Source organism: Bufo gargarizans, chromosome 3 (genome assembly GCF_014858855.1).
Source record: "Bufo gargarizans isolate SCDJY-AF-19 chromosome 3, ASM1485885v1, whole genome shotgun sequence".
Classification (NCBI taxonomy): domain Eukaryota; kingdom Metazoa; phylum Chordata; class Amphibia; order Anura; family Bufonidae; genus Bufo; species Bufo gargarizans.
Genome location: NC_058082.1, coordinates 260,241,076 through 260,255,597, shown reverse-complemented (window position 1 = coordinate 260,255,597; position 14,522 = coordinate 260,241,076). Strand labels below are relative to the sequence as shown.

At 41.6% G+C, this 14,522-nt stretch overlaps 1 protein-coding gene across 2 annotated transcripts in view; it reads left to right on the top strand.

The window, feature by feature from the left end:
• CAMKK1 (calcium/calmodulin dependent protein kinase kinase 1) overlaps positions 1-14,522 on the top strand; it is a 245,382-nt gene that overhangs the window by 138,194 nt on the left and 92,666 nt on the right. For both annotated transcript variants that reach the window (XM_044285140.1, XM_044285139.1), the window contains exons 5-8: positions 2,107-2,158; positions 5,286-5,419; positions 6,528-6,564; positions 8,970-8,991. In XM_044285140.1, coding sequence (XP_044141075.1) covers positions 2,107-2,158; positions 5,286-5,419; positions 6,528-6,564; positions 8,970-8,991 — 245 coding nt within the window. The remainder of the gene's footprint in view (positions 1-2,106; positions 2,159-5,285; positions 5,420-6,527; positions 6,565-8,969; positions 8,992-14,522) is intronic.

Sequence of the window (14,522 nt, the reverse complement as noted above, 5' to 3'; positions counted from 1 at the left end):
ATTTGTTGGTGGATCTTTGCAAATAGGCCTCAATGGAGCAGTAATGGGGATCACTGAAATACATAAATCCTGATTTATTTCAATGGGCAGCATGAATTGCAGCCACGTTTTACAGTACATTGCGTTGACGTGAAGTCCAGTAGTACTGCTGTGGTGTGTTTATTATCCTATTGGTGCCTCACAGTTCTGCAGGCATAATACGGATACAGGACTGAATTGTCTATTTGTGAAGCCGACCCAACCGTGGGCTCACGCAGTGTGATTGTTGCATGCACGTTTTTTTTTTTTCCATAATCAGAAGTTATTGCCTTTTTTCCAGATTGATTTTTCTTTAGAGATTTTTCAACAGCAAAAATCAAACACAGACCAAGAACCCGGTGAAAGAGGTTGTGTAAATGAGGCTGTCATTGGAAGTTTTCTCCAGTTGATTGTGTAAACAAAATAAATAAATAAATCTTTATTCCATTATATTTTCTTGCGTAAAGTATTTTGTCATTTAGAGTTTAGTGCAGACATATGACAAAGTCATTTTGTGGGACGATGTTTTGAATTGCATTAGAATAAAAGTAATTTACAGTTGCTAGCTGTCGAGCTGGCATTCTTTATCTCGTCGTGTCTCAGTAGGGCTGTATTTTAAAATATTTGATTTTTCCCCTCTATCTTTTAATTGGAAATGTGACCTTTTGGTAATTGAATCGCATTATCAATTAAGGTTTAGGCTTTTGTATATTTGAGAGTAGATAATAAGGCTATGTAAACCTTCTACCACATTCAAAAGATTGTATCTGTGGTTAGCTTTCAAGTCCCAGCATGTATTATATTGTGATCACAAATATATTGAGCTGAGGTTTAAAATACTGGCTTTATATCATTATACTTAACATACTACAATATAAGGTAGATGAAGTGGTCAGAATATGGTGGGTTAATAAACCAAAAAATGATGGGTGCCAGTTTTACGAAAGTACATAACATTTAAAAGGTAGAAGAAAACCCAAAATATGGCAGAAATAAATATCTTCTAAATGCAGTTAGCTCGGTGGGAGGAGCTATAAACTAGCTGGACAGTGCTGGAGGTGTGGCAGAGAAAGGAGAAGTGCATCATGGGTTTGGTTGGATACAGCAACAGGAAGTACTACATACAGGATGTGAGTAAACCAGAGGGGTGAAAAGGGGTTAGAATGGAGTGACTAAATCAATAAAATAAAAATAAAAATGAAGAAAGGAGGAGGATTATGGACATGCAGTAAGCAGCTACATGAGAATATCTGTTAAAAACCATAGTAATTCCAGAAAACCCCTTTAAGATTTCCGTGGATGATGCGTTTAAAACAAATGATAATTATTATGAATGGTCAGATTCTAAATTTAAGTCAGCAGAAAATTAAAATATGGATAAAAAAAGAAACAAAAATGCACTTTGGGGCAGAAAATAGCTTAAAACCATTAGAAAGATAGAAATTCAGGTGTTCAATTAAAACATATTGTAATCCATGCACTGCTATTTTTTAGACAAACATGATAATAACGTCTGCAACAGAGGCTCCAACGCACATGTGAATAGAGCCTAAGAAAGCTTTTTGTTAAATCTGTCAGGGCCACATTTTTTATTTTATATTTTGGTTTATCTTCACTCATTAGCTACATGCCTATACTTTTTTTATTTTATTTTTATTTTATTTCATTTTGCATTCAGATTACTTACAGCTGTCTTTATTTTATACTGGGTGGTCACAGTATTATGCTATATTGTCTGTGTGAGCCATAGGAAAAGCACTTTTATATGAATGTATGAAATCTGTGATTTTAATATTGTCACGTTTTTTAAATGACACATCTAATTGGTTTAGCCTGCAGTCTATAAACCCCGTTTTTTTTCATAGTACTAGGTTTTGTAATCCTGTTCACAATCCCCACAGAATAGTATACAGAACTGAGAGGGATTGTTGAGTTGCACATAAAACACCTTTATAAGAAACTGCAATCTAATTAACACCCATGCTATTTGGAAATATTTCCTTAGGAGCACCAATTATCTGCACAGAAATCATAATTGAAGAGCAGTGTAAAATACTATGATTGCATGTTGTGTTTTATTTTTCTTAGGCCATGAAAGTGCTATCGAAGAAGAGATTATTGAAGCAATATGGTTTCCCACGTAAGTATTTTAATTAATGTAAAAGTGTTACATATAGTATCATGACTGCCGTGACATTAAAGACAAAATAATGTGTTTTGTTCAACTAGATTACAGTTTATTTTCTGATTTGGAAACATGGCTTTCATGCTTATGGGGTGCTAGGGACACGTATTCCATGTATATAGACCACGATCTATTATTATTATTATTATTATTATTATTTTCTAATTGGATTCTCTATTGGATTATCAGCCTGTACTGTGCATAGTGAAGCTAAGTTCTACAGAAGTTTGATTATGCCATTTTATGATATCCTCACTAAGGGTACTTTCACACTTGCGTTGTTGGATTCCGGCAGGCAGTTCCGGCAATCTGTATGCAAACGGATACCATTTGTATACTGATCAGGATGCGGATCCGTCTCACAAAAGCATTGCAATACGGAATCCGTCTCTCCAGTTGTCATCTGGAAAAAACGGATCCGGTATTTATCTTTTTCACATTTTTAAAGGTCTGTGCATGTTCAGACCGCAAAAACGGATCCGTTTTCCTGGAACACTTGGGGCCGGATCCAGCATTTCAATGGAAAATAATGGGGGATGTGTGGCGAAAATAACCTCGCCACTGGGTTTTGGAGGGGCCTGTTTGCCAGCCTGTTGCCTCAGGATTATGGCCCATATACTAACTTTGAAGTAGAAGATAGACCGGCCGCACAGCCTAAATCTGTTTTTTGCAGGAAAGCCATGCTTGCGGTCAGTCAAATATAACTTTCATGGAATTCGGGAAACCCTGCTCGGATCTGAGTGATTTTTTTGATATGATGTTCACCCAGGTCAATATAATATATGGGAATATGTGAGGTTTTGAGGTGTTTTCTGTGTTTTGGGAAAAATTTGTGCTTTCTACCTGTGAGTGATTAAGTTAATTGTGTTTTGTAATTGTGTCACAGGCAATGCCCATTGTATTTGTTGATTGCGTCAGACAATGCCCATTGTATTTTTTTAATTGTATCACAGGCAGAGGGGGGTTTGTGTACATTAGCTAGGAATAAAAAAAAAAAAAAAAAAGGGGGTCAGTCAGCACATACCAAACCGCAGGAGCGCATTGCTATAGCAGGGAACAACATAGAGAGACAAAAAACATGCAATGCGACATTTGACTGCAATATAGAGTACAAAATTGCATAATAATAACAAGTGCTACACTATAAGTGCGAGATACTTGGCAAGATACTTGGTAGGTTCCATATTCCTACATTGAATCCTACCTGTTAGGTGCCAAGATGGCTACCATACACCAGGGAGTGCAGGTTACATAGCAGGCCCACTCCACAACACCACCGGCGCCAACAGCTACCAAGGACTACAGTGGGAGTCCACAAACTATCCCACTACTGGTGCAATGGCTTCAGTCAATGAAGGGGAGCAGGCCAGACTATGTACTAACACTAATTAAAATCAGCCTATGAGGCAGACAGGGTGGTCAGGAGTGCAAGACTGAGGAGGCAGCCACACCTCCAAGACAAACTGCAAAGAAGAACCTAAAAAAAGGGGGTCAGTCAGCACATACCAAACCGCAGGAGCGCATTGCTATAGCAGGGAACAACATAGAGAGACAAAAAACATGCAATGCGACATTTGACTGCAATATAGAGTACAAAATTGCATAATAATAACAAGTGCTACACTATAAGTGCGAGATACTTGGCAAATCGTTTTGTACAAAACTATCCAAGCCCGTCTGCCAAGCGTCAAGGCGATCTCTGTTAGACGGGTTCCTACGCTATATTCTACCTGTTAGGTGCCATAACAGCTACCATACACTTCAGGGAGTGTAGGTTCCACATTCCTACATTGAATCCTACCTGTTAGGTGCCAAGATGGCTACCATACACCAGGGAGTGCAGGTTACACAGCAGGCCCACTCCACAACACCACCGGCGCCAACAGCTACCAAGGACTGCAGTGGGAGTCCACAAACTATCCCACTCCTGGTGCAATGGCTTCAGTGAATGAAGGGGAGCAGGCCAGACTATGTACTAACACTAATTAAAATCAGCCTATGAGGCAGACAGGGTGGTCAGGAGTGCAAGACTGAGGAGGCAGCCACATCTCTATATTAGCTAGGAATGTCTAACTGTACAATACTGTGTTGATATGCTGTTGTGACTTTTGTGTCCTGTGCTCCACAAGGTCCACGTGGGTGGTAATCTTGTGGGAAAAACTGTATATAAGAAATGCCTTTGTGCTCATTAAAGAGACCTGCTTAACCCCTTCATGAAGTGTTGGCTCATGTTTGGGGGATGGGATAACTACACTCTTGGGGATTGCTATATCACAATGCTCCCCTGAGTATAAGCTCTTTAAGAGCTTGTTCCTGGTTCCTGCTCTCTAGATTTAGGAGATATTTACCCACTGGAAGCTGAAGCCCACTCTTGGGTCCAGCGTGGGTGGAGGACGGCGAGACTCCAACCAAGCTGTGGCAGTTCGTGGGGTCTGTGGTGGTTACATTGTCGAGCGGAGTGCTTGGAGCCCTCGGGAAGGACTAGGAGCATCCATCAACAGAGGTACCCAGTCGGGGTGCTAGGAGATCCATTACAGGAACACTTGGGGCCAGATCCGGCATTAATGCATTTCAATGGAAAATAATGCCACAGCAAGTGTTCCGGAATTTTGGACGGAGAAAATACTGCAGCATGCTACGGTATTTTCTCCGTCCAAAAACCGTACAGTGACTGAACTGAAGACATCCTGATGCATACTGAACGGATTGCTCTCCATTAAGAATGCATTAGGATAAAACTGATCAGTTTTTTTCAGGTATTGAGCCCCTAGGACGGAACTCAATACCGGAAAAGTGTTATATTTTCATTACCGCAGCAGTGGGGTGCTCAAAAACCTAAAAGATGTATATGCCAGTAAACGTCTCTCGGGCTAGATGAAGCTTTCCTTGGCTTTTCTAACTGACACTTCTCACAGAGATTAATGGAAACTGGTGGCAACACCAAATGATATGCCATACCACCATTAGTTATAAAGGTGTTTCACATATTTTATATTTAAGCACATTTTGTACATCATTACACCTCATTTTTACTGAAAGCTTTTTTTAAAAATAATTTTCTTCTATTTTTCTATTTCCATAGGCAGACCACCCCCCAGAGGATCAAAAACTGCACCTGGAGACCAAGCAAAGCCAATGGCTCCACTCGACAGGATTTATCAAGAGATAGCAATTTTGAAAAAGTTGGACCATGTTAATATTGTCAGATTGGTGGAGGTATGTATAAAGAGTTAATTCATTTTTGAATATCCAACAATGTTCTTAGCATTCTAAAGTCAACTATAAAGTTTTAAGGCGGTAACTTTTGCCTTGATGCAACATATGGAGCTCATAATAGCAGTCTGTATGACCAGATAGTGCTTCATCATTATATTGATAAATCTGTATGTAGAGTTCTAAAACATATTTGTTTCCTATAGAAAAGTTAGCAGTCGGACCTCCACTGCGTCTATGGATTGTGGAATCTGTAATTAGCATAGGTGTCTGACGGGTTCAGGATGAATAGCACTGCGAATGGGATTAAAAAAAGTAGCAGTGAGCAAAAGCTTATTGAACTACAGTGTTCTGCAATCTATCTGAAGGAAGGATAACTTCCTTCAGATTGCAGAACACTGTAGTTTAATAAGCTTTTGCTCACTGCTACTTTTTTTTAATCCCATTCGCAGTGCTATTTAAAGAGAACGTGTCATAAAAATACAGTGCAATGTGCAGGCAGCATGATATAGACCAGAAGCTGAGCAGATTGATATATATATATATATATATATATATATATATATATATATATATATATATCAATTTTGTTTTATAGGAAAAATTGGAAAAACTTGTAATTTATTGATTTAAAAGTGTCTATTTATTTGCTTTGTAGTCATGTGGGCTGTTCTACTCACTGACTGACAGCAGTGATCTGAGTGAGCATACAAAAATATGGTCAGTCAGTAAGTAGGACCACTCACATGAGTTAAAAAAAGCAGAGGTTTAAATGAAATAAATAACACGTTATGATGAATCTTTTCCCATAAATCATATAAAAATCTGCTCAGTTCCTCCTGCTCTATAACATGCTGTGTGTAGATTACACAGAATTTAATGGGGACAGGTTCCCTTTAAGGAATCACCCTTTTAAGAAATCCTTTTTCTGCCGTCAATCTTTTATATTTCTATGTTTCTTTCCACATTGTGAAGTCAGCCTTGAAAATGTTATGGTTTATGTTGCCAATATTTTTTTTTGTATTAAAACATTTATAAAATATATATTGTTCCAAAAATATACCTAACGTGTTCTATTTAATAATTTGCTTCTTTTTATTTTATTTCACAGGTGTTGGATGATCCAGCTGAAGACAATCTTTATATGGGTAAGGGTGTTCTTTGTCTTCCATTTCTCTAAACATAACTATATAGCTTGGAAAAATATACACCTCCGTATATACAAGGATAATATAAAATGCAATAAAATTTGAAGCAAGTGCCATTCCCTAGTGGTGTACAAACTGTGGCTTACAAAATCTGTTGCTACCATGGTATGCTGGTAGTTGTAGTTTCACAACAGCTGGTGAGCCACAGCTTGGTAACCATTGCATTACTAGAACTGTACAATTCACATATTTTACGCATGAAGGATAGGGCTGCTCTATGGTACAGTGCATTTGGAAAGTCCCCCTCATTCTACACTCAATACCTCTGAATGAGAAAGTGAAAACACAATTTTACAATTGTTAGCAAATTTATTAAAAAGGAACTTAAATTTAGCATGGATATAAGTATTCAGACCCTTTGCTATGACACTTGAAATTAAGCTCTGGGAGCATCCCATTTCGCATTTCGCTTGATCATCTTTGAGATGTTTCTATACCTTGACTGGAGTCCACCTGTGGAAAATTCAGTAGATTGGACATCATTTGGAAAGACACAACCCTGTCTATATAGGGTCTCATAGCTGACACCACATCTCAAATCAAAAACCAAGCCACGAGGAGGAAAGAAGTGTCTGTAGAGCTCAGAGACAGGAGGAACAGATCTGAAGAAGGATAAGAAACAATATCTGCTCTATTGAAAGTTCCCAAAATCATAGTGGCCTCCATAATTCTGAAATGTGAGAAGGTCTCTTCCTAGAGCTGACCACCACACTAAACTAAGTAATCGTGGTGACCAGGAACCCAATGTTCACTCTGACTGACCCACAAAGATCCTGTTTGCAAATGGGAGAGTAGTCTGAAAGAAGACTCTAAGCATCATTCCTGGAGGAATGCGGACAGCACATGTTGTGCGTCCGTTTCACAAATTCTAGATCATATCCGATTGCCCTTTTTGCACACAAGAATAGGCAGTTCTTTTATGAAGGACTTGTTCACGCAACCGTGTGAAGTCTGTGCTGTGGACCACAAATTGAGGTCCGCAACGCTCTGGCACCGACCGTGGCCCAGCTGTATGGGCATCGCGTACCCATTTACTTGAATGGGTCCGCGATCCGTCTGTAACGCAAAAAGATAGAACTTGCTCTATCTTTTTGTGGTGCGGAGAGAGGGAACGGAACCCCAGGAAGCACTCCGTAGTGCTTCCGTAGTGTTCCGTTCCGCATCTCCGGATTTGCTGACCTATTGAAGTGAATGTCTGTTATGCGGAATGCACACGGAACGGTGCCTGTGTATTGCGGATCCACAAATGCGGTCCGCAATATGGTAAAGAGCAGCACACGTTTGTGTGAATGAGCCCTAAGACAGTATGGAAGCTGTCTTCCATTTAGAATCGGTGATGGATCCGCTGAAGTTATGGAGAGGCCTGCTCCTCAACAGAACTTCAGTGATCCACCGCCAGCTTTAGGGCTTATTAAGACCAGCGTCAAAAACGCTAATCTTAATAAATGTGCCCCAATGTATTTATGGCATACAAGTGTCTACTATTTCTGTCTCTATAAATGCTGGAAGGACAAAGGTTACTACAGTTACTACTATTAGTTATAGTCCTAAATTGGCATCTGAAGCAAATATAAAGTGCACATAAATGAAGAAAAGTGATTTTCTGTGCTAGTAAATGTCACACGGGTAAATTATAGTATTCTTTCAGATAAGAACTTTTTAATATGTGCCATTAGTGACCATTACAGAATTACTGTTATTAAATACATTAAAAAACATAAGTAATTCCCCATAAAAAAAAAAAAAAAAAAAAATTCTAATATTTATCTCTCCATTTTTTTCATTCAGTGTCCCACCTGGGTGATCCCTATAGAACTGTATATATATCTTCATAAATTGTTCACTGGGGCTGCCATATTACAGACACACATTTCCTTACTATATTGTATGGTTTGCTCTGGTAGCCAATGTGAAAACTGGAATATTTAGCTAAAAATGATGGGGGATATTTATCATGACTGGCGTATTGGACTCTGGTCTTGATTACACCTATGCTGCTGGAGGATGGGCCAAATTTATGTAGAGTTGTACGCCTCTAATATATGTGCAGCATCTTCTGCCCATGCTATGCGGCACACTTAAATCTACGGCAGCCTGTTAGCTGTTATGACGTGTGTTCATTACATGACCATGGACAGATAATTATCTCCTTGGTATATTAAAAGACCGCATGCAGAGATCCTAAAAACTGGTAAAATCGGATACAAAAGCTATTTTGTAAAATTGTATGACTTTGAATACATCTCTACCATGCAGTTTTCTATATAGTTATTTACTATGTTTATGTTTGGATTATTAAAGTTCAGTATTGTAATATTTTCTTTTTCCTTTTTTGTTTTTTGCAGTATTTGACCTTCTACGTAAAGGGTATGTAAACTCTTGTATGTAGTGTCAGTGTTTTGACTTCCACAACTGACTAGGCCAAACTGACAAAGCCATATGAGGGCTTAGTTGCATAATGAGTTGTAGTTTTGTAATGTTCCATATAATATAAAGTAAAACTGTAAAAAAAAAATTAAAAAAAATATTGAGTTGGAGAAAAAGAAATTCTGCCATTATTGTTTTGGGTTTCATGGCACACACCGTGGCTAAATTGACATTATGGCTGAAATGATTACTCGATTGAATCAAGTAATTCAACACAAAAAAATCATCGATGCTAATTCCTAGCATCAAGGATTCGTTTGTGTCATGTGACCATGGAGCGGGAGTGAAGCGCTTGCTATTACTTACCGCTCCGTGGTCACCCGCCGGCCCGTACCGCGCTGCACTGGATCCTGACACATCATCAGGTCATATTGCACGTAAGCGTGCACTATGACCCAACGCTGTGTGACGTCAGGATCCAGTGCAGCGCGCAGAGAAGAAGAGGAAGGAGCTGTGGAGCGGCGCCCCTACAGGAAAGATAATTATTTTATTTCACTGGCGCTGGGGACATGGCACTGAAGGGGGACAGCTGGCCATGGATGGCATGGAGGGGCAAATGGCAGTGGGGGACACGGAGGGGCTGACCGATGGCAGTGGGGGACATGGAGGGGCTGACTGGCAGTGGGGGACATGGAGGGGCTGACTGGCAGTGGGGTACATGGAGGGGCTGATCTGATGGCACTGGGGGACATGGAGGGGCTGATCTGATGGCACTGGGGGACATGAAGGGGCTGATCTGATGGCACTGGGGGACATGGAGGGGCTGATCTGATGGCACTGGGGGACATGGAGGGGCTGATCTGATGGCACTGGGGGACATGGAGGGGCTGATCTGATGGCACTGGGGGACATGGAGGGGCTGATCTGATGGCACTGGGGGACATGGAGGGGCTGATCTGATGGCACTGGGGGACATGGAGGGGCTGATCTAATGGCACTGGGGGACATGGAGGGGCTGATCTGATGGCACTGGGGGACATGGAGGGGCTGATCTGATGGCACTGGGGGACATGGAGGGGCTGATCTGATGGCACTGGGGGACATGGAGGGGCTGATCTGATGGCACTGGGGGACATGGAGGGGCTGATCTGATGGCACTGGGGGACATGGAGGGGCTGATCTGATGGCACTGGGGGACATGGAGGGGCTGATCTGATGGCACTGGGGGACATGGAGGGGCTGATCTGATGGCACTGGGGGACATGGAGGGGCTGATTTGTTGGCACTGGGGGACATGGAGGGGCTGATTTGATGGCACTGGGGGAGTGGGGACATGGAGGGGCTGATTTGATGGCACAGGGGTAGTGGGGACATGGAGGGGCTGATTTGATGGCACTGGGGGAGTGGGGACATGGAGGGGCTGATTTGATGGCACTGGGGGAGTGGGGACATGGAGGGGCTGATTTGATGGCACTGGGGGAGTGGGGACATGGAGGGGCTGATTTGATGGCACTGGGGGAGTGGGGACATGGAGGGGCTGATTTGATGGCACACGGGGAGTGGGGACATGGCGGGGCTGATTTGATGGCACTGGGGGAGTGGGGACATGGAGGGGCTGATCTGATGGCACTGGGGCAGTGGAGCTTAAGGCACTGGGGTGGGGCAAAGCTGAAGGCACTGGTGGAACGGAGCTGATGCACTTGGGCTGATCGCACAAGGGGGAACGACGGGTGTTGGGGACTGATGGCAGGGGGTCTGATCTGTTTTTATAAAGGAAAACAGTCTATTAATTCATTTTTTCTTATTAGATTACTTGATTAATAGTAAAAGAAATCATTGATGGAGTACTCGATTACTGAAATAATCGTTTACTGCAGCCCTAAGTGACATGATGACCTTTTTCTGTATGATTTTGTCGTACCAAATTTTATAAGACGCACCTGATGATAATACACACCCCAGGTTTTAGAGGAGGAAAATAAGAAAATAAAATATTTTTCTTCAGAGCTCACATCAGATCAGACCCCAAATCAGGAACTCGCATCAGATCTCCATACCAGACCCCTTAGTTGCATAATGAGTTGTAGTTTTGTAATGTTCCATATAATATAAAGTAAAACTGTAAAAAAAAAAGAAAAAAAATTTTGAGTTGGAGAAAAAGAAATTCTGCCATTATTGTTTTGGGTTTCATGGCACACACCGTGGCTAAATTGACATTAGGGCTGAAATGATTACTCGATTGAATCAAGTAATTCAACACAAAAAAATCATCAATGCTAATTCCTAGCATCAAGGATTCGTTTGTGTCATGTGACCATGGAGCGGGAGTGAAGCGCTTGCTATTACTTACCGCTCCGTGGTCACCCGCCGGCCCGTACCGCGCTGCACTGGATCCTGACACATCATCAGGTCATATTGCACGTAAGCGTGCACTATGACCCAACGCTGTGTGACGTCAGGATCCAGTGCAGCGCGCGGAGAAGAAGAGGAAGGAGCTGTGGAGCGGCGCCCCTACAGGAAAGATAATTATTTTATTTCACTGGCGCTGGGGACATGGCACTGTGGGGGACATGGAGGGGCTGACTGGCAGTGGGGTACATGGAGGGGCTGATCTGATGGCACTGGGGGACATGATCATTGATGGAGTACTCGATTACTAAAATAATCGTTTACTGCAGCCCTAAGTGACATGATGACCTTTTTCTGTATGATTTTGTCGTACCAAATTTTATAAGACGCACCTGATGATAATACACACCCCAGGTTTTAGAGGAGGAAAATAAGAAAATAAAATATTTTTCTTCAGAGCTCACATCAGATCAGACCCCAAATCAGGAACTCGCATCAGATCTCCATACCAGACCCCCCCATCAGACGTCCATGCCAGATCCCCATCAGACCTCCATGTCAGATCACCTTTAGACCTTAGATCAGACTTCCATACCAGGACCCTATGAGAACTCCATGTCAGACCCCCATCAAACCTCAGTTCAGACTTCCATGCCAAATCCCTATAAGACCTCCACGTCAGATCCCCATCAGACCTCAGATCATTTTTTAGTGCCAGACCCGCATCAGACCTCAGATCAGAGATAAAATAAAGAACTTCACTTACCTCTACTGCGCTGCCACTCCTCTCCAGGTACTACGATCGTTCCTCCAGTTGCACTGTACTCATTTTGAGCTAAAAATTATTTTTTTAATTGGTCTTTATTAAAAATATGGAGCCCTTTTTTCTGTACAGAGCTGAGATGTTCTACTAGCAGCCTCTGGATTTTCTTTGTGCTCTGTCAGACAGGGAGCTGACTGACTCCTTATCTCTACTCTCTAACATTATAAACACTTATTATAGCTCCGTTCTTATCTTACTGATAAAAAATGTGACCTCTTAGTAGTTTAGATATAAAGTTTATTAGATGACCACACAAAGTGAAAGTACAAGTCACACTGCTAGAAAAACTGTTAACCCTTTGTGACAAAACGGTTCAATATTTTTAATAAAGGTCAATTGAAAAATGTTTTTTAGCCATAAATGAGTAAAATGCAATCATAAAAAAATTGCCTCCGAAGATGTACATAGCCTTTACGTAATTATGGTGTTCTACAGTGTAAGGGTGCCGGCACACAGCGCAGTTTGGATGCAATTGTATTTACTGCATCAACAAACTAGCATTCACAGTGCTATTTTTGAATGTAGCCAGCTGCAATTAATTAAATCATTTAGATAATTTCTGCTACACAGAACAGCAGTGTTTGTTTAAATGGGTTTTCTGAGATATTTTTATTGATGACCTATCCTTAGAATAGGTCATCAATATCAGATGGACAGGTGTCCAATACTCGGCACCCCCACCGATTAGCTGGTTGAAGAGAAGGCCGCCCCCTCCGTGCCAGCACAGCCTTCCTTTCATTGTTTACCTGTTCGCCGTTGGAATCGCAGAGGTGAGCAGGTGTAATTACAAGAAGCCATCCCATTTACTTCAATGGGATGTCTATGTAGTATACACTTGTATAGGAACGAGCCGTCACATTGAGGTGAATGGGATGGCTTCTTGTAATTACACCTTCTCACCTCTGCGATGTCGATGGCCAGCAGGTAAACAATAAAGTGAAGGCTGTGCTAGCACAGTGAGCTGCCATCTCTTCAACCAGCTGATATGTCCTAAGGCCCCTTGCAGACGGGCGTGTCCGGATTAGGTCCGGATGTGTTGCGGATGTGTTCAGTGATAACTGAGTGATTTCGCAGGCAAAGTCATTCAGTTTCGCCTGTGATCGCATTAATTTCAGTTTTTATTGCGTGGGTGCAATACGATTTAATGCGTTTTGCAGGAGCGTGATAAAAAACTGAATGTATACAAACATCTCTTAGCAACCATGCATGAAAAACGCATCGCATCCGCACTTGCTTCCAGATGCGATGTGATTTTCATGCAGCTCCATTCACTTCTATAGGGCCAGCGTTGCGTGAAAATCGCAGAATATAGAACATGCTGGCCCCATAGAAGTGAATGAAGCTGCGTTTTTCACGCATGGTTGCTAAGAGATAATGTTTGTATACATTCAGTTTTTTTATCACGCGCATGCAAAACGCATTAAATCGCATTGCACCTGCGCGATAAAAACTGAACGCGATCACAGTCAAAACTAAATGACTTTGCCTGCGAAATCGTGCAGTTATCACTGAACGCATCCGCATCGCATCCGGACCTAATCCGGACACGCTCGTCTGAAAGGGGCCTAAGGGTAAGTTATCAATAAAAATATCTTGGAAAAACCCTTAAATTAGGTGATAAACTGGCTAAATTCTGTAACTGGACTGTGTATGCATGTCTTTTTATACAGTAACTGCACACAGTTTTCAGCTGCATCACAACTGCGCTCACAATCATTGTTTGCATCTTCCAGCTAAAATATTGTCTGTTGAAATGTGTTTTCAAGCAGGGCCCAACCGGGGTTCTTTGGGCCCACCAGAGGACATTATTCTCAAGACCACAACCTGACAGAGACCATGGCTTTGTGAATAAGGGGTGTTGCTACATGGAAAATGGGCACCCTTATGAACCGAAAAATGTGCTGAAATCTTGGCGCATTTTTGGAGTAAAACTAAGCCAACTTATATGTGGTTCAAACTTTTAACAATTATTTTTTGACGCAAGGGATGATTTTTGGTGCACAGGTAGAATTATTGTCTCACATTTTAAATACTGGTCTCGGATTTTTGGCGCATGGACAGAATTCTAGCTTAAATCTGACACAGGATTTACTATACTCCTAATTTATAGGTCCATACACCAGAATAGTAGATTTGTCAATATTAAGACTGGGATTCGTATTCTTATACATTGCAAAGTACCCTACAATGTGTCCCTGTAAGGCTACTTTCACACTGGCGTTTTAGCTTTCCGTTTGTGAGCTTCGTTCAGGGCTCTCAAAAGCGGTCCAAAACTGAAAATTTTTGTCGTAATGCATTCTGAATGGAAAAGGATCTGCTCAGAATGCATCAGTTTGCCTTTGTTCAGTCACCATTCCAC